The sequence below is a fragment of the Hippocampus bargibanti genome, linkage group LG11 (genome assembly GCF_051943395.1).
Source record: "Hippocampus bargibanti isolate YZ-2025 linkage group LG11, ASM5194339v1, whole genome shotgun sequence".
Taxonomy (NCBI): domain Eukaryota; kingdom Metazoa; phylum Chordata; class Actinopteri; order Syngnathiformes; family Syngnathidae; genus Hippocampus; species Hippocampus bargibanti.
In genome coordinates, this window is record NC_142744.1 from 23,919,702 (window position 1) to 23,941,203 (window position 21,502).

Below are 21,502 nucleotides of genomic sequence, written 5' to 3' on the forward strand. Positions count from 1 at the left end.
AGTTCATTCACATTTTTCAATGACACGTCAGGTAAGTTTGTTTGTTTCCATAACTCATCTACAGCACACACCTGGGACCCCGAGTCCCAGAGTGCTTCAACCCTTTTGTTACCCAAAAACCACAGAATAAGACATTTCTTTCCCACTAACTCCCTGACCGAAGGTAATTTGCCACACTGTTTCTTATCTGTACGCTCGACAAATGACTGCTTATGTCTCTTCTGAACGGGGCCACATGTGTGGGGCTTACATTCCATTTTCATAGCACCACTGTAAAACTGGGACCTATCTGTCTCTGTGGTCACACCATGTCCCACTGGGGTAACCCTTTCTAGTTTAAAGCATGGTTCCTAGCTGAGTTCTGTGCTTTGCAGCCTGCTCTGAAATGTTCACTACTTCCACATTTAAAACAGTGCTGACAATATTCTTCACCTGTCTGAATACAAGAATAACACCTGGGCTGAGGGCGACGGGGCATGTAGTACTGCGGAGGGGCGAACCGCTGCTGGAACTGTGCTGCCCCCCTCATCGGCCTGGGGCCTGGTGCTGGGTGGTACTGCTGAAGAGCTGATGGGGAGTGCTGGGTGTAGTAGTGCCTGGCTGGTGGATCTACCTGATATTGTGAAGGTGGAATGAAGGCGACCTGTTCCGGGTAGTGGTCAGGCAGGCGTTCAGGTCCTCCGCTGGTGGGCTGAGAAGTGGCTGTTGGTTTCTGAATAGTCTCTTTGATCTGGGACACTTCTGCACGCAGCTCTTTTAACAGCATCATCTCTGACCTCATCTCTTTGATCTCTGAAAGGAGTTCATTCGGCACAGTAACAGTATTCTGCTTTAAGACTGTCTTCTTCCCAATCGGGACTGGTGTGTCATCTAACTGGACAGTGTTCAGCGTTGTCACCCGTGCAGCAGCATTTTTCTTTTTTTCCTGTCGCTCTTTTTCATTTGCACATGCCATGTTTGATTTTTCTAACAGTACTTCATCTGATGTGGTGGTTAGCAGGAGGAAAGGTTGCATGTCACTCTTTACATTGTCACTCTGTAACCCCGTCAGAACTGTGTGCAGGAATAAACTCTGGACCAACGTGGGATCATACTTCACCCCTGATTCGGCTTCTTGAGATGCAAAAAGAATCCTTTGACGAAGATCCATTGCACGCAGTAGAAATTTCTGTGGGGACTCTTTATTAGTCTGCACTTCCGATGAGAGCTGCTTGTACAACTCAGTGGCTCCTCTCTCTTGATAGTGAGATCGGAGAATCCTTCGTAAAGAAGTTAGGGTAAGATTTTCTTTCCCTTCGAGGTAGCTTCTCAACTGCAGACCTGGTGTTATGGCACGAACCACTGCATCGATGATCTCATCCCCCTGGTAGCCTTTACTGAGCCCACTTTCTATCTGTCTGACCAAATTAGGAAATGTGAGTTTATCTTTTCGTCCGAGTTCCCCTATTTGTCCAGATATTTTGAAATCTTTGCGCCAGGGGGCAGTGTCTGGGGGCACTATGCTTCTCTTTCGCACTGCATCCCGACCTTTTTCACTTGGTTTGGCTATTCCTAGTTCAAAATCTTTTATACTTTCAATCAAGTCCTTTACACGTAGCAAATCTGACATTCCTCCATCTTCTAGTTCTAATTCAGCTCTTTCAATGTAGGTTGACACAATATTAATTAGTTGGCCTCGAGTCTTTCCTGTAAGTTGCTCTCTTTCCAGTCCAGATATTTGGATTTCAGCACATAACTCTGACAACTGTCGAAAATTCAGTCCAAATAACTTGCCTTTGATGTCCAACTGTAATTCCTCTAACGCCATTTTCGAGAGGGTAGACGCAGTTCAGCTGGCCGGATTCACTTCAAAGTCTTCCAGTGCCCTCTAGTGGTGGCTGTACGCACAGAGATGCAACTAGAGCACATGTAGAAACAAACCAGTAAACGGCGACGCCACTCCGACTGGGTTGATTGGGGATATTCGGCGCGAGCTTCTACCCACGGCGAGTAGACAACACTCGAACGCAAATATCCCAGCGGTGCCTCCAAAATGTTGCGCTCTCCACTATAGTAAGGGAAATCCGGTGTTGTGGGATCCAGAAAAAAACCACAAGACAAGCAATGTGATACGTCTTGACTCAACAGTGGTTTACTTTGAATGCCCCGATCTAATGCAAACGTACGCGCACAACAATTTCCGGTCCAACGATCTAAATCGGTCCGACACGAAACACGAACCGAAGCAGGCGTTCCATGTTTAAATAAACATTTCCGATATATATCATTTGTAAACCAATAGAACTACGCGAATGTAACCAAAATAGGAAATACGATAATTTACAACCTGTCACACATGCCCACTGTACTGTATATGAATGCAATCGTTTTTTGCAACAATGTTTCTTGTTTTGTCTGCTGAAATGATTTTGAAAATTACCATACATTCCATACTGTGTATTAAAGGACAACCAATGTCACTTTTTATTCAAATGCAAAACACCAATAAAAATGACTTCACGCCAAGACGTCTTGCATTGATTGTGAATCCAAACAATGGCTTCAGATTCGGATAATATGCTTTCTTGTTACACATCCAGTTATGAATATGATTCAAATACACTGTAGTTCTGAAGAGGAAAGCATACGTTTGCAATCGATTAAAGAATTATATGTGCCATTTTGAGGCAACATTGGGGGAACATCTCTCACCCAAAAAACAGGCACAAAATGGCGAGCTCATGGCCAGCTCCGTTTCTTATATGGCGCTTGGATGCCCTCTTTTGGCGGCTTTTGTTAATGCAGTTTGGCGCAGGACGGATATATCGAATGTACGGTTATATCGACATTTTTTTCTAACTCCCGAGAATATCGATATAACGAGACTTTACTGTATATATATATGTCTGTGTAAGCTCTTAGTCGTACAGGAGTGGTCCATCGATGAGAAGGTTTCTTCAGCAGTCATCTGTACAAATTTGAAGGTATTTCTCAAAAAAAAGGACTTCATCAACATCGCAGGGATAATACAAGTGGGCCTCAATCGGCAGTACATTTGCACCTAAAAGCTAGCAACCACTCATTTGACGACAATGAGGTTAAAATCTTAGCGAAAGAACACAGGTGGTTTGAAATGTATTTCGTTTTTCTACTTTCATTCCTTTCATCACTTTGCTGCTGTGAAATGTAAATTTCTCCACTGTGAGACTAATAAAGGCATATCCAATCCAATCCAAAGGGGGGTAAAAGAAGCGATTCTTATAAAACAACAAAATCTTTCATTAAACCGGTCTGGTGGGGTGAGGTTCAATTTGGATCGTTCATACAATAGCCTGCTTAGGCAAAACAGGTTAGGCAACATTCGTAATGCTGATGAGGCGATACCGGTGGGAGTGGGGGAAATGGGCCAGTCGTTAGTCAGGAATGTAGGAACTATCAGTGGGGCCACAGGGAGTGGTCCTCTGCTTCCCCCAACCTGAGAGTAGGGACCTATCATAGCTGTGTCCGGCGCCGCCATGTCGGGACATTAGGGATATATAATTTAGGGACGATGCGACCAGTCAGACTTTAGTTCGCTGACGAAGCCTCTTCGATAGGAGGCGAAACGTCCGAAACCTTCAAATATGTACTGATGACGGCTGAAGAAACCTTCTCATCGAGATATATATATATATATATATATATATATATATATATATATATATATATATATATATATAATCCTCGTCTCACCCACCATGGGTGGTGTCTGTCCCCATTTCAGCTCGGATTCTCTACCAGAGGCCAGGAAGCTTGAGAGTTCTGCGCAGTATCCGTGCTGTTCCTAGCACTGCGCTTTTCTGGACCGAGATATCCGATGTTGTTCCCGGGATCTGTTGCAACCACTCGTCGAGTTTGGGGGTCACTGCCCCGAGTGCTCCGACCACCACAGGCACGACTGTCACCTTTACCTTCCAGGCTCTCTCCAGCTCCTCTCTGAGCCCTTGGTATTTCTCGATTTTCTCATGTTCCTTCTTTCTGATGTTACCATCACCCGGGACCGCTACATCCACAACAACGGCTTTCCTTTGCCCTTTATCTAGGACCACGATATCTGGTTGGTTGGCCATTACCATCTTGTCAGTCTATATCTGGAAGTCCCACAGGATCTTTGCTCGGTCATTCTCCACCACCTTGGGAGGTGTTTCCCATTTTGACCTTGGGGTTTCCAGTCCATATTCCAGTCCATACTCCATCAATCAGTGAGTGACAGGGTCTCATTGTGACACATTGTGACACGTGCGAGTGAAAAGTGACACATTGTGCAGAAAAGTCATTTGAATGATATTGGAATTCAGGTCACGGCCTGCAAAGCCTTCTCTGCTGGCCTAAAGATATCTGAATGACAGACTGATGTCAATGAGATTTTGTCCATGAAGTCTTATTAAATTGTCTTTCAGCTTCCTTTTGTCACATCTTCGTCGCCGTCAGGAGCGCACCCCTCCCCTCCTGTCTCTTCTTCCGCTGTTCCTCTGAGACGGCCCCTCCCTTCCTGACTCACCCGGCTCACGCACCTGTTCCCCATTCCTGTAATTGTGCCTCCTGGCTATAAAAGCCACCCCTTCCGTACTTCGTTGTCGGAGTATTCCACGAAGTTCCCCGCTACTACCACGCCACTAGGTCTGATCATTTGTTGCCCTCATTGTCACCTGTTTGTTGATTTTTGCGTTTCTCGGTAAAAGATTCTTTATTGGAACTCTGTCTCACCGTGCATTTTGGATCCAACCCTTACCTCCTTCTGTCGTCCCTCGAGTCTTGTCACTACGCCCCGAGTGGACGTGACACCTTTCATTACTTTTCCACTGATGCGCTGCTTCTAGATGCTTGTTTTCATATTTGAGCATTGAACCAATATAATTTCAGCCATCATTTGTTACCGGGGTCAGAAATTTACCGGGACGCCTTCACAATCAGTTCTGCTGGCGCTGGAGCATCAAATGTGTTGATGAAATTGTTACCTTAGCCAATCAGATTTCAAGTGGCAACCTAAAAGGGGTACTAACGGCTTCTTGCAGGCACTGGTCAACGTCAGTCACTAGCCAATCATAGTTTGCGAAAACTACTCTTATCACTAGACAAGAACATACTGGCCAGAGCTAGCACACTTTATCGGTAGCGAGCTGCATAAGCAAATATATTGTGTTGATTTAATAGTGATTTTGTCAACCCACAATGGCTGAAGGAGAACAACAAATGGATTTGGTTTACTGTTAAGCCATTTTCAAGAAACGATGGACATGGTACACTCTTGCAGTAAATCTCACCAAACTTTTTTCAGTCCGGATTGATTGAGACGTAGCACTACTGAAGGCCAAGCGATGTAATCCACGGCTCGCTGTTGGAATTATACCCAAACCCAAAACGGGATGGGGATTGGTACAATCTTGTGGGAGCGCAAACGACCTGGAGAAAAAATAAATAAAAATACATCTGTAACATATGCACACGCACACACACAAATCTGGCCCTGAGCTCAGTTTACCAATTGACTCGATAGTATTTTACTTGCTATAAAAAGGAATGCATCAAATATTGGATTTGTGTTGATTTGATTCTTTTTCAATGTATTGATTGATAAAATTTCAATGTTTAAAAAAAACGCTTATAGTATCAATAGACGTTCAAGCACACACACACACACACACACACACACACACACACACACACACACACACACACACACACACACACACACACACGCACACGCACACGAGTGCCCGGATAATCATGCACTTGTGGAATCACAGGTGCACACCGCGGCTTTGATGTATTTGAAGTGCATCTCAGCCTAATGCTTTTCCCACGCATGAAAATGGGTATAGAAGCAGCCGTCGTGGGACAGAGAATCGGAATCATTCGGACTCAGACACAAACACAGACTCGCAGAGACCCGCACAGCCTCGGACGTAGTTTCACAGCACGACTTGCTCGACTCCACACCACATTTGGGATACATCTGCGTGTCACTTGCCTGCTCGATCTGATAACTACCAATCTACAAATAAAGAGAAACATCAAAACCCCAACGAAAGAACGGCACGAGGGCCAAAGACAATTGCGTGTAGGAAATAGTGATGGCAATTCCGGCTCCTTTCAGAGCAGAGCTCTAGTTCTTTTGGCTCAGCTCACTAAATTGAACTGTCTCTTTTGGCTCCCACATGGCTCCTCAGTTTTTTTGTTGCTCAAATTAACTACCAAAAATCATGTGAAAAACGAATTACTCATGTAAAAAAATACACGACTGTATATCAAATATTTTTATTCATATGGCTTTAAATGTGCACAGAAAGCATCCACTAACTTTCACGTTCCCTTTGGTTACTCGGGTCTGATGATCAGCTGTCACTAATTTGCTCTTCATATTAATAATGCTATAATAGCAACCAGTAAAAGTGATAATAATAACAGCATAATGTGATAACATTTGTCCACTGTACCTGTCTACACTGATCTCCAGTGACCTGCTGAAATGGCTCCAAAACAGTTCACGCGTCCTGCAGTACCTCCCCAAGTTCTCCGAAATGTGTCTTTCATTGAACTCCAAACAATCCAGGAGACAGGTCCCCACCACTTTGAAATTCTCCATCAAGTGGCATGGAACCGACATGTTGGATGTCGTGGTTCGGGATGTCCAGCAGTCAGTTGTTAGACAAATAGCTGTGGCTTTTTTAACCTGTTCTCGGACTCCAGCACGTTCTTTGGCATACGTGATTGTGGCGTGATTCTTTGAGAAAGTGCTTTCAGAATCAGAAAGAGTCCCACAATGGGGGCATTTCCTGCTTGGAATTGCATACATTGGGTTTAGAGCACGAGTATATTTCCTGAATCCTTTGTCATCCAATTGAAAATGCCTGAAAATCACGTGCAATCATTTTATCCAGTTCCTCATCAATTGTGTTCTGTTTAGCTGGCTTGATAGCTTTTTGCGCAAAGTGTTTCAAGGAGCTCTGGGTTGTACATCTTGGAAGTTGTGATATTGTAACAGCAACAGATGCACAAGAAACTTCATTCATAGCTATTTTCCTCGCTTGTCTTTTCTCTTCAAACTGTACAGATTATTATGTGCCTGTGTATTGGTGGAGCCTGATTGATGGGATATTTTAACCAATAAAGTTGAAAAGAGTCCAAATTTCATGGTGTTTTCTATCCATTTTCTCACCTTTCACTTTAGTTTTTTCTTCGTGCTATCAAGTTCTGTTGTCGCCCATTCCTGTTTCATGTGCGACTCAGAGTGTGCTTGTTTCTCTAACCCCTCGCCCTTCTCCTCGCCGCTGCGTGTGTCTGTAATTCTCCCCTCCCTCCTCTCCCATGGATCTTGGCCAATCACATGCGACTTTAACCGAAGACTGGGGGCGGGGAATGAAGGGGAAAAAGGCAGCTCCCGTTTCCGGCTCCTCGTTAGGAGCCGGTTCTCTTCGTTCACTTCAGAAATCCGGCTCGTTCGCGAATGACACATTACTCATAGGACAGGTGGTTTACTCAACAGACGAAGTACATCAAACAGCTTAATTGCGTCGTGGAGTCGAGCGCCCTTGTTTTCTTCGCCGTTGGCCTGAGTCCGAGCGTGTGTGTCGCGTGACCTTGTCTGGCTCCCCGTTAGCAGGGAGAGCGACTTTTCAACAGCGCGCATACGTGGGAAGATGTGCGTACTTGCGTCAGCGTACGCGCGAGCGCTGCTAATCAAGCACCCCATGATGAGGAACAGCCAGAACGACCTGAACATGAACAAAAGTTAAACCCTGCCATCCCTTGCCGCTGGCTCCGGTCGATTGAGATGGACGTACAGTATCGGGCACTCTGCCTTGACATCAGAGGTGATTCGCTGACTCGCTTTGAATTTAGCACCATTGTTTGCGGATGAGAAGTGATTCCGTTATCTCATTGGGTGCCCTCTCCAATCAAGTCACGGCATTGACGATAGGCTGACATCGAACGTTCTGTGGATTTAGCACCTTTGTTTGAATGGCATTGCCACCGCCGGGGCATTTTCAACAATTGTCATGAGAAACACTTGATAGTTTCATCCCATTTTACTATTTCCTATCCAAAGAGTAAAATGCAAAAGAATGAAACTAACACTTCATCACACGTACACGTGGCTGGAGTTGACAGCGGAAATCCCGTAGACGGCAGAACATTTTCCATCAGCACGGCAACATGAGTGACATGATTATTCCAACAATGAATGTTGATCATATTGGTGACACTTGCTTTGGGGAAGACACGCCTCCAGGTCCAAATGTGCAATTCAATGAGATGCCTGAAAAAGGAAAGGTGCAGCTCTTGTCCTGGATCACACCAGATTAGCAGCTGCGCCTTAAATTAGGACCAGTTAGTATCGACAGGAGTGCCGTCCCTCTGCGGAGTGCTATGACACTTTTAGTGTACAAGACAGGACATGCTGAGATTTTTGAAGCAGCTGTAACATAACGTGTCTGTTTTCTTTTGCTCAGAGAAAGACAACTGCAGCAGCAACACTGTCTAAAATCACCATTAAAATTGGACTGTGGCTCCAAATGTAAGCGTAGAGTAAGTCAACAGTTGTCGTGATTGGGCTTGCAAATACCTCATTTTCCCATCGTCATTCATGACAGCAAACTGGGAATTGACATCATTGAATGAAGGTTGGCTCATCATATGAGAGAATTTTAAAGACAGCTGGGGGAAAATGTGAGTCAAACGACAAGATTGCCTGCAATTAACAGGTGCCATCTAAGGAGAGTCATATGTTTCATGTCTCATTCCTGTCAGTGCTTTAAAATAATAGTCTTATTTTGAGCCCCCAAAAAGAACGCCTGAACTGACAGGGGGTCAAACTCCGGCCGGTCCTCGAGGGCCGCTGTCCTACCTTGCATCGCACCTGATTCAAATGATCAGATCATCAGCAAGCTCTGTGGAAGTCTGACACCGAGCGAGCCTGTTCCTTTCAATCGGGTGCGACTTGGAAAACGTGGAGGAAGGCGGCCGTCGAGGGCCGGAGTTTGACACCTGTGCGGGCCTAACATCTTTGAATGCTGCCCACCTCTGCCATAATTCTCCACCAAAAAAGTCCCGTAACAGAACTTTCAATTGTACACTTGAAATGAAATGATTGACTAATGTACGGTAGGTAATCTTATTAGAAATTGTGTTTTTGTTTTCTGAAAAAAACAAAACATTGACCATGATTTTAAGAGGACAAGGTTCATATAAGAATGTCAATTTACAGACAAAGTCTTTGCACAGCCCGTTCACAAAGCCTACTGACAAACAGCGTGTGATGAAGTCGTGCGCAAGAATCAGAAAATACAAATCTATCAACAGGTCATCTGTTTGTAGAGTGCTCAATTCCAACAACAAGAATAAAAGCACTCGGTGCTGCAGGGGAAAACTTGAGAAGTAAAGCAAAGTGATTGAATTCTAGTTGTCGTCTTCGCTGTTATCGTCGTCATTGTCGTCCTCACTGATGAGGTAGCCCCGCGCGCCGCTGTGGTGAGGCGATGGCGAGGGCGGCGGGGAGCTCTTGTTGAAGAAGGGCAGGCGGAAGGGAGGCGAGGGCGAGCGCTCTTCCCGAGTGGGGCTGCTGCTGGGGCTTTGGCGAGGGCTGATGGCCTGCAGCATGCGACCTTTGCCCTCCTTCAGCATGTGCTTCTGTTCACACACACACACACACACACATACGTGTACACGGACACAAACACACACGCACACACAGCAGAGAGCGTTCGATTAATATTCATATAATTTTTCAAAATAGAGTGATGTTTCTTGATTGAAATTAAAATATGTTGTGTTTATCTTTTGCAGGCTGTTGAATTTGTGATGAGGCGAGAGTAAGGTGACGGCGGCCATGTTCGCTTTGGTTTTTGCCAAACTAGGATTAAATAAGACAACAGCAATGTTTGGGTTACTATTATGAAGTATGTTGGGATCAAGTATGGATACCACTTTCAGGGGTGCAACATTGATTCACAAAGATGTGCTTTTCTATTGGGCTAAGCCCACTGTACTTTTTAAAAAGGTAGGTGAGAGTATTGCTCATTTTTTCAAAAGATAGATATACACAGACACACACACACACACACACACACACACACGCACGCACGCACGCACACACACACACACACACACACACACACACACACACACACACACACACACACACACACACACACACACACACACACACACACACACACACACACACACACACACACACACACACACACACACGCACGCACGCACACACATACATATATATAGGTAACATCCGATTTACGACCGAGTTCCGTTCTGACAAAACGGTCGTAAGTCAAATGGTCGTAAGTCAAAAGCATTCAAAATGGCCGGAGCGAGGTTTATACGACAGAATAGTATTGGATGTCAATCTGTTGTTTTTAAAGAACGTTTTCCATTGAATACTACTATATACCAAACTGCTTACAGTTCAATTATAAGTATTATAACTTTTAGTGTCATTTTTATCAGTTTATATTTGGTATTATCAATTTAAAAATGATCTCTGTGTAAGATGATCTCTGTGTAAATGCTAAATATTGGAATGGCGGAATACAGTTGTGAAGTTTAGCGCTCAACTAGAGCTGCCGTTGTAACAGTTATAAGGATGTTTTTAGAATGAGGAATTTTACTGTCAAAATAATACTACGCTAAGGGCATTTGTGGCCGAAGCATTATATTTCTCCAATTGGGCCCGTCATGCTTACGTTCTACTGTAGCATATGTGACTGAGAGTGTATAGCTTAAAAAGGTGGGACTTTGTAAGTGAATAAGTAAGTAGAGTTGCTTGTGTAAGAACCATCCGCACGATGAGTGATATTATCAGTTAAGGCCTTGTATTAAGGTTCTTTGTACGCATTTTGTCTTCTTTCTTTTGTCTGTGCAATGAGGCAAATGAGCCAGCAGCCAAGTCTGCCCATGGCCACTCATGATGGTAGGCTATGTGAGATTAGCTCACTAGTTGTGGTAGCGAACATAAACGTACTGTTGTTGCTTGCATTGCCCCCCTTTGACTTCCACTGATGCTTCAGTGTGAAATGATTGCAAACATCGGATATGCTTTGTCTTTTCTAAACTCTTTCTACCTGGTTTTGCCTCATTGGGTTTGTTTGATCCATAGCTTATGACTGGATTTTTGCATGAAAGAAAATTGCCTCCATTTTCTTGATTGACAGCAGTTTGCTCCCATTACAAAACTTCTGGTGACGTGTTTTTTGTTTTTTGTTTACATCAAAAAGAGCGAGACACGATATGACATTCTCACCAGCGCCCCTTCTGGCCCGAACATCTGCAGGAAATTGCCAATGAACTCCCTGGACTTCTCCTCCCACTTCTGGATGAGGTCGATGCTCTTCTCCTCCACCTTGAGGACAAACTCTTTGCTCTTCTCCTCCACGTCTCGTACCTTCCTCTTCACCTTGTCCACGCGTTCTTGCAAATGGTATTTCTTCTCCTGGGAAGGAGGTCACGTCAGCTGTGCTGGCTCCCGACAAAATGCAGAGGCCACTTCCTTACATTGATGAAGCTGACATTGAGCTCTTTGGCCGTGTAGCCCCTCTGCAAGTTGCGCCTGACGTACACGTCGTAGTCGCGGACAATGCGTGTGATGATGTCAGAGGTGGAGATGCCTTCTGTCCGCTGGGTGGGGGCAAACATGCCTGTGGGTAGCACAGCAGGTTTTCAATCCAAGCCAACTTTCTGATGCCAAAAAAATGGATTTTGTTACACCCCTTTATCCATCTACGTCAGAGACAGAGACGGACGGTCGTAACAACGAACTGCTCTTCAACTCCATGGGAGAAGGTGCAATAAATGTGTCGCAGTCATGATTCGTCATTAAATTGGGAGTCGGTTGTGAAGGTCCTCTTCTACAGAGGGCTTTCAAAAGTCTACACCGGCAGGATTTGTGTAGGTTTTTTTGAAAGCTGGAGCTGGGGTTTTAGTCAAGGTGGAGGAGAAAATGTTCCAAATACAGTAAAGTCTCCTTATATCGATATTCAAGGGAGTCCGAAAAAATATCGATATAACCGGGACTATCGATATATCCGACCCCGTTTGCATGTAATTTTCTCCGTGCGTGCATAGAAATAGTATCGATATAACCGGGACTATCGATATATCCGATATCGATATAACGAGACTTTACTGTATCAGGGTGTTCAGACCTGAAAACCAGCTTCCATCCCATGTGCAGTTTTGCATCTTCTCCTGCCCACGGGCTTGTTTACCTGCGTCCTTGATGTGCTTATACACGTCGTCACTGCCAGCTGAGGAGTACGGGATGTCGTCATGGGCCACAAAGTCAATCTGGCCCAATCAACCAAAGTGGCGCAGTGAGGTGAGTCATTACAAAAAATGCAAGAATTAAACAGCACGGTGACAACTTCACAGGGCCTCTCATCCACTCACCCGGTGTTTGGCGAGGAACTCTGGTGTCAATGTCCAAGGGGCGTTGCGCACCACTTCATCAACGTAGCGGCAATGTCGGATGGCGTCGTAGCGCTCATCTTCGTTCATCACTGTGAAGCCCTTAAACTTGTGCGTCAGGTCGTCACTGCAGACTTGAAACAACAGATGTGAGATCACCCCCAGATGATTACAATGCTAAAGGAGGGCCGGTGCTCAACTAGTGCTAGAGCAATTTTCAAAAATAATCTACCGCCATTTTAGAGCTACAAAATGTACCCAATTAAAAGCTGCAACAGCTAAATTTAGCCATTATCTACGCATCTGCAAAGCCGCGGGCTGCTTCGGTTGAATAGCCTCGGGTCTCATGATTAAATTGGTGATGATCGAGATTATAAAGCCAGCGCTCGATGCTGGAGACAAGGATGCCAAAAGCAGGACAGTAGCCAAACACACACTTACTTACCTCCGACTATGAGGTGTGTGTTTGGGAAGAGGCATTTGGCCTGCATTAGAGCCCTGGCATGTCCCGAGTGGAAAACGTCAAAGATTCCATCAGCATACACCCTCACTGGCCTTTCCGCTGAACAAACAGAAAAGAGCACGACTGATGAATTCTGTGGACATTCACAGAAAAAAAGGCAGTGGAGGGAAAGAAGGATCACTGCTAAGTTTGACTCACATGGCGTTCCCCGTTTTGCCTCTTCCATGCAGACCCTCTGGTATGGCTGCGTATTCACTGGCACCAACTCATCGGCGAAAGGGGCCGGTTCCTTCAACCCCTGAAGGAGCCCCACAATCAACATGAGACGTTAAGCAGCACACAAGCACCTGCCCAGCTCTTTCCACAGTTTCGCCTGTGCGGGCCTGCGCCACCAGGAGGTACAACAGTACATGCCACCGCACAAGGAGTTGATGATGAAATACAAGGCCGTCGTCACAACTAAGCTTCGGTACGGGAGAGCATTAGGGCCAGGTTCAAAAAATAAATAATAATAATAATAATAATAATAATAATATATATATATATATATATATATATATATATATATATATATATATATATATATATATATATTTTTTTTTTTTTTTTTTTCAGATGGGGTATTATTCTGAGAAAGACAGTCGCAAATTTGCGAATTTCAAATTGGCAAATTTGCTTGTTTTAAAGTCACACATTTGCTAGATGTAAACGTTTAAAAAAACGTTTTCCGTTTGAGATACATCATACGGTCGTGCGGTGGGTTTGCTGACGGATACAGTCTTGCTGAAATGGACCGGACACAGCTATGATAGGTCCCTACTCTCAGGTTGGGGGGAGCAGAGGACCACTCCCTGTGGCCCCACTGATTGTTCCTACATTCCTGACTAACGACAGGCCTATTTGCCCCACTCCCACCGGTATCACCATATCAGCATTACGAATGTTGTCTAACCTGTTTTGCCTAAGCAGGCTATTGTATGAACGATCCAAATTGAACCTCACCCCACCAGACCGCTTTAATGAAGGATTTTCACCGGTCTGGTGGGGTGAGGTCCGGCATCGCCATGTCTGGACACATATATATATATATATGGTCGATACGACCAGTCAGACTTTAGTTCGCTGACGAAGCCTCTTGGATAGGAGGCGAAACGTCCGAAACCTTCAAATTTGTACAGATGACGGCTGAAGAAACCTTCTCATCGATGAACCACTCCTGTACGACTGAGAGCTTACACAGACGTATTGTGTGTGAAACACTATCCGGAGTTTGAAAAGGTGCTGTCGTGAACTCGGTCGCGGCCAAAAGGATTGACATTTTAGACGTAGTTAGGCCATGAAAACCTTATAAAATAAATGAATTAAGCCAGAACTGCAACTCCACAGGTACCCACTTCTGCAAATGATCTCGTCTCACAAGGCTGCCAACGCTAACCCACGGCACGACCCAATGATGTATCTCAAACTCCCAAAGTTTTCCTTCAACGTTTAAATCTAGCAAATTTGTGATTTTAAATCTAGCAAATTTGCGAGTTTGAATCTAGCAAATTTGTGACTTTAAAACTAGCAACTTTTTTTCTCGGAATAATACCCATCTCTAAGAAAAATATATATGTCAACCTGGCCCGAATGCACTTCCGTATTTCAGTAAGGAGTTATTTTTTCTTTTTATTTTTTTGTATACACATATGCAATGTGAACATCTGCTGCGCTTTACAGTGTGTTAGCAGTAAGCTAGTGTTGCAGTAAGCAGTGTCTGAACCTCATGACAAAAAGTTAGCGGACACCTGGGCAGACAACTCTGAAAAGTTGCCTGCCGGCCATAAGGTTGCCTATCACATTTTTCACAACTTCAAACACAATAAGATGACTAATCGCAAAAAAAAATATTGTTGCGAAGTATAAAGGATTTTTTTTTTTTAATGAAGCAAGTCTTCTTTTCCTTTCGGCTTTTCCCTTCAGCGAATCAATGTCCTCCATCTATCCCGGTTTTGTGCATCCTCTTCTCTCACACCAGCTACCTTCATGTCCTCTTTGACCACATCCATAAACCTCCTCTTCGGTCTTCCTCTCGGTCTCCTGCCTGACAGTTCAAGGCTTAGCATCCTTCTGCCGATTTAGTCACTCTCCTCTGGACATGTCCAAACCATCTCAGTCTGACTTTCTCTCCAAAGCCTCTAACATGAGTTGCCCCTCTAATGTACTCATTCGTGATCCTATCCAACCTGGTCACTCCCAAACAAAACCTCAACATCTTCAGCTCTGCTAGCTCCAGCTCTGCTTCCTGTCTTTTCTTCAGTGGCACTGTCTCTAGTCCAAACATCATGGCTGCTCTCACCACTGTTTTATACACTTTTCCTTTCATCCTAGCTGAAAGCCTTCTATTACACATCACACCTGACATTTTTCTCCAGCCACTCCAGCCTGCCTGGACACGCTTCTTCATCTCTTTTCCACAGTTGACCCCAAGTACTTAAAATCCTCCACTTTCTCTTCTCCCTGTAGCATCACTCTTGCACTTGGATCCCTCTCATTCACACACATATATTCCATCTTGCTGCGACGGATCTTCATTCCTCTCCTTTCCGGGGCATATCTCCACATCTCTAGTTTCTCCGCCACCTGTTCCCGGTTCTCGCTACAGATCACAATGTCATCTGCAAACATCACGGTCCAAGGATCATGGTCCAGCCTGCAAACATCATGGTCCAGCCTGTCCATCACCATAGCAAACAAGAAGGAGCTGAGAGCTGACCCCTGGTGGAGTCCCACCTCCACCTTGAATTTCTCAGTCATACAGACAGCACACCTCACAATTTTTTTTAATTAAGCAAGTACCTACCACAAATGCTCCCTTGCTTAATTTATGGTAAATATCCCTTGCTGAAAATTTTTGCTCGAGTTGTCATTAGTCGTCATGATGCACAATGCAATTTTTGTGTTGCCTGCTAAAAGCCACACAGCCTCCTCTTCCTAAGCGTCTTTCAAAACTCTCAAGTACACTTTACAGTCACGGTATAGTCCGAAGCACAGGCTTTTGATTGGCTGCAAATTGCCAAACGAACGTTCGTCACGGCAGCCAATCAGAAGCCTGTTTCGTGCTTCGGACTATACCGTGACTGTACTTGAGAGTTTTGAAAGGCGCTTCGAAAGAGGAGTCCACGTGGCTTGTAGCGGTTTGCTTGTAGCCTTTGCTTTATTGAATAAAACTCATGTCTGATTTGAAAGTAATCTTTTTTTTTTCTTGAAGAAGTTGTCGGCCACCCGGGTGGAGACGTTTTCAAAGTTGTACGCCCAATGTAAAAGTTGTTAGAATTTTTTTGAAGCATAGCACTACTTTTAGCTTTTTATCGCTTGTTGTTGACTGCAAAATAGCAGCAGTAATTCCCAATGTAAGAAAAATTAAATGTCACTCGTATGTCGTGGTATTACCGCAAACCTCTATATAAATTGTTTGCTACAATTTTTCATTGTAGCAGTAAGAAGTTACACGACAAAACTGGAATTTGCCTCGAGTCACAGTATTTTTGTCAATATTGTGTGTGTGTGTGTGTGTGTGTGTGTGTGTGTGTGTGTGTGTGTGTGTGTGTGTGCGCGCGTGTAAATTCTCTTGAGCAGATTTAATGAAGCGCGTTCAAATGAAGTACGTAACAAATTAAAATGCTAGATCTAGAATTGACTTTATGCGAGAGTTGTTTTAATCCATAAAAGAAAACAATGGAGTATGACTTTCCGGAAAGCGCAATATGGTAGATGTCAATGGAAGAGTGAGCCCCATGATGACGGGATCTTGTAGCAGTTCAGGGAAAGCAACGTGCCAACTTTTCCTGACCGCACAAGGCCCGTGCTCACGTGCTCTTCTGATCGCGCAATCGCATCAAAGTTGTTACCACGTGAACCCTGGTGACATGCACTCATGCCAGTGGAGTCAACTCACCACGGTGCATCTGGGGATTTTGCCGATCCTTTCTCCCACCTCCTTGTCCACATTAGAGATGTCTCGTTTCCTCTTCCTGGACTGAAGTGGCGCGCTGGTGCTTTGCATCTGAGTAAGAGGTCAATACAAACGACTATGACAGCTGCTCACTGACACAAGGCCGGCCATATTCAATGCTCGCTGACTTTGGATGACCACGTGGTGTGACTAACTGTCAGCTGAGTGACTCGCAGCGGTCAGCACACACTGCTCCTTTTAGACACATAATCAGTATCTGCTCCACGCTCTCAATTACACAGCACAAAATTCTCTTTGATTATGAATTGTGCTTCTTAGGAGGGATGAGACAATTAGATTTTTTTTCTTCACAAGGTCCTTGGTCGGTCATTTTACATACAGACGGGAGCCATGATCAATTCCGCCCTATAGCGATGACTATTATATCCGTATTTTAAAGGACAAACGTTTTGTAGCATCTAAAATACCCAAAACACGCAGGCTCAGATTTTTTTTTAAATGCAAAACACCAATAAAAATGACTTAAAGTCTCCCAAAACTACTTCAAAATGATCTGAGAAAGTTGCATTTTCAGAAGGTCCCGCCCACTTGTTCGTGACGTCACGCCAAGACGTCTTGCCTTGCTCGAGAATCAAAACAATGGCTTCAGATTCAGAGAAGATTCTTTCTTGTTACTCATCCAGTTATGAATATGAGTCAAATAGTTCTGAAGAGGAAAGCATACATGTTTGCAATCGATTAAAGAAGTCCTTCCGGATCAATTCGAGCCGTCAGGACTCCAATGTACCCAAAATGTATTGTGTGTCGCTTTCTCGGTCAGGGGCGTTCCAGACGTGACGTCACGCATCATCAACTCGAAAACAAGACTTCCTGAATATTCCACGTGAGTCTTAAAACGTAAAATATAGCTATATGCCGTGGAATCTTTGTAATACAAACAAGATGGCGCCGCGAATGGCAGCCTCGGTCACACGCTCCCTAGTATGGTCCTAGTTTTGTCATTTTCATTTGTTTTTTGCGACCCCACGTGACTTAGTTGCACGAGGGAAGAGTTACTGAGCATTGGGGAATCCACTCTTATAATAATAATAATACATTTTATTTCAAGCGCCTTTCAAAACACCCAAGGACACTTTACAATAAAAACAATAGAACACAGCACATAACAATAAAACCATAAGTAAAATGATAAATAATAAAATAGCAGAGAGAATTAGACATTGAAAGCAATTTTAAACAAATGGGTTTTGAGGTGGGACTTGAAAATAGGGAGGGAGTCAGTATTACGGATGTTGGGTGGAAGTGAATTCCAGAGTTTGGGAGCAGAGCGGCTGAAAGCTCTGCATCCCATCGTGGTGAGACGGGCAGAGGGCACATAGAGGTGAAGGGAGGATGAGGATCTGAGGGACCGAGAGGGAACAGAGATTTGAAGCAGGTCAGAAAGATAGGGAGGGGCAAGGTTATGGATGGCTTTGAAAGTAAACAGAAGTATTTTGAATTCGATACGATGTTTAACCGGTAGCCAGTGGAGTTGCTGGAGTACAGGGGTGATGTGGTGAAAGGAGGGGGTTTTAGTGATGATCCGGGCTGAAGAATTTTGGACGAGTTGGAGTTTATGGAGAAATTTCTGATTGACACCGAAGAGAAGTGCGTTGCAATAATCGATGCGGGAGGTGACAAGACTGTGGATAAGAATAGCAGCGGAGTGAGGGGTGAGCGAGGGACGGCGACGGTTAATATTACGGAGGTGGAAATAAGCAGACCGAGTAATGTTATTAATATGGGAGTGAAAGGAAAGTGAGCTATCGAGGATGACACCCAGACTCTTGACCTGAGGGGAGGGGGACACGGTAGAACTGTCAATGGTGAGGGAGAAACTGTTAGTTTTGTGGAGGGTGGATTTGGTACCGACAAGAAGAAGTTCAGTTTTTTCACTGTTGAGCTTGAGAAAGTTATGGGAAAGCCATGATTTAATTTCTGAGAGGCAACATGAGAGGGATGAAGGTGGAAGAGAAGCGTCGGGTTTGCTGGAGAGGTAGAGTTGGGTGTCATCCGCGAAGCAGTGAAAGTGAATGCCAAACTTACGGAAAATATTGCCAAGAGGAAGTAGGTAGATAATAAAGAGAAGTGGCCCAGGACAGACCCTTGAGGCACACCAGAGGACACCGGAGAGGACCGTGAGGTGAACGAGTTGATTTGGATGAATTGTGCGCGATCAGAGAGATAGGAATGAAACCAGCGGAGTGGGGTGTGGGTGATGCCTAGGGTGGAAAGTCTGTCGAGAAGGATAGGGTGGGAAATGGTGTCAAAAGCTGAGGTCAGGTCGAGAAGAATGAGGATGGAGAGTGAACCGGCATCGGCTGCCATAAAAAGATCATTCGTGATTTTTATGAGAGCCGATTCAGTACTGTGGCGGGGGCGGAAACCAGACTGGACTATTTTCACCGACACAACAAAATCTACAAGGTTTTTTGGGGCTGCTCGCCAGCGGCGTAGCAGCTCTGTACAGAGCTTCGAGACGCCGGCGTAGGAGGGGTAAGCGAGCCGGCGTGCTCGTCAAGTTACGGCAGCGTGGATTTCGAACGCCGCTCCCATCAATCCATCTCGCTAATCTACGCTCAAACAAGATGGACGAACTTCTTCTCACAAAAAAACAATCAAACATTTTCACGCTCTGCTGCGCTATGCTTCACACTGAGACCAGGCTCAGTGACCGCCACCCGGATTCCGCGCTACACCTACCCGGCTTCCGTCTCCTCAGGGCCGACCGCGACACGGAGCAATCGGGGAAATCCAAAGGCGGTGGACTATGCTTCTACATCAACGAAGAATGGTGCACCGATGTCACGATGCTCGACGCACACTGCAGCCCTGGCTTGGAATCGCTGTCTCTCAACTGCAAGCCATTCTACTCGCCACGTGGGTTCGCTTCCTTTATTCTCGTCGCCGTGTACATCGCGCCACAAGCTAATGCTAACGCGTGTATACAAACGCTAGCGGACCATGTAATCAAACTCGAACTAAAATATCCAGAGTCATCCCTGATCATTTTGGCCGATTTTAATCAAACACGTTTAAACCGTGAACTTCCCAAATATAAGCAGCATATTGACTGTTTCACCAGAGGAGAAAACATTCTAGATCACTGTTACACAGTACTCAAAGGGTCATACCGATCTGTTGCGCATGCAGCATTGGGTCTTTCTGACCACTATTTAATCCACTTAATTCCCACATACAGACAGAAACTCAGATGTGTAAAACCGGTAGTCAAGACTATTAAGAAATGGACTAATGAAGCAAAGTTAGCTCTACAAGAATACTTAGACTGCACTGATTGGAACATCTTTGAAACTTCAACTGGCACATTGGATGAACACACAGACACTGTGACATCATACATTAGTTTCTGTGAGGACATGTGTGTACCAACAAAGTCCTTCCGCTCATTCAACAACAACAAGCAATGGTTCACTCCCAAACTCAGGCAGTTTAGGAAAGAGAAAGAATCCGCATTTAGAAGTGGAGATCGAGCACTTTACAAACTCGCCCGAAACAGGCTGACAAAGGAAATTAACATTGCAAAGAAAAGTTATGCAGAGAGGCTTAACAAACAGTTCTCCGCCAACGACTCTGCATCGGTGTGGAATAGCCTGAAAACAATAACAAATTATCGTTTACCTTCCCCCCAAGCAGTGTACAACAATGGTATGGCTGATGAGTTAAATACATTCTTTTGCCGATTTGAAAAGGGAACCCCCATTTCCCTCATATGCCCACCATTACCAGAAACTACTGTATCTCCGCCCTCTGCCCTACAGATCCACAAACTGGACGTTAGACGGCTCTTCAAGCAGCAGAAGATCAAGAAGGCTGCGGGACCTGACAGAGTGTCCCCCTCCTGCCGATCAGCTGGCTCCGGTCTTCACACGAATCTTCAACAGATCCCTGGAGCAGTGTGAAGTCCCATCCTGCTTCAAACAGTCTACTATCGTCCCAGTTCCAAAGAAACCAGCACCCTCGGGATTTAACGACTATAGACCTGTTGCTCTGACGTCTGTGGTCATGAAGTCCTTTGAAGGCCTCGTGCTGAACCACCTAAAGAATATCACCAGACCTCTGCTAGATCCTCTTCAGTTTTCCTACCGGGAAAATAGGTCTGTGGAGGATGCAGTCAACATCAGACTGCACCACATCCTAGACCACCTCGACAACACAGGAACCTACGCAAGGATCCTGTTTGTGGACTACAGCTCTGCGTTCAATTCCATCATCCCAGAACTCCTCATCCCCAAACTTCTCCAGCTTGGAGTGTCCCCTACGATCTGCCAGTGGACCCTCAGCTTCCTGACAGGACGGACACAACAGGTCAGACTGGGAAATATATCATCCACAACACGAACCACGAGCACTGGAGCCCCGCAAGGATGCGTCCTCTCTCCATTGCTCTTCTCTCTCTACACAATCGACTGCACCTCAACGCACCCAGCTGTCAAATTCATAAAGTTCGCAGACAACACCACGGTCATCGGTCTCATCAAAGACGGCGACGAGTCTGCGTACCGACAACAAGTGGAGCAGCTGGAGCTCTGGTGCAGCCGTCACAACCTGGAGCTGAACACGCTCAAGACAGTTGAGATGTT

General features: G+C 45.0%; 1 protein-coding gene across 1 annotated transcript in view; it reads right to left on the reverse strand.

The window, feature by feature from the left end:
- Positions 1–8,291: 8,291 nt before the first annotated feature.
- The window catches only part of pcyt1aa (phosphate cytidylyltransferase 1A, choline a), a 28,702-nt gene continuing 15,491 nt past the window's right edge, over positions 8,292–21,502 (reverse strand). The window contains exons 2-9 of the mRNA XM_089007977.1: positions 16,842–16,949; positions 13,103–13,202; positions 12,887–13,003; positions 12,424–12,575; positions 12,243–12,321; positions 11,530–11,672; positions 11,279–11,467; positions 8,292–9,648 (exon numbers count right to left, since the gene is read on the reverse strand). Coding sequence (XP_088864103.1) covers positions 9,418–9,648; positions 11,279–11,467; positions 11,530–11,672; positions 12,243–12,321; positions 12,424–12,575; positions 12,887–13,003; positions 13,103–13,202; positions 16,842–16,949 — 1,119 coding nt within the window. The 3' untranslated portion in view covers positions 8,292–9,417. The remainder of the gene's footprint in view (positions 9,649–11,278; positions 11,468–11,529; positions 11,673–12,242; positions 12,322–12,423; positions 12,576–12,886; positions 13,004–13,102; positions 13,203–16,841; positions 16,950–21,502) is intronic.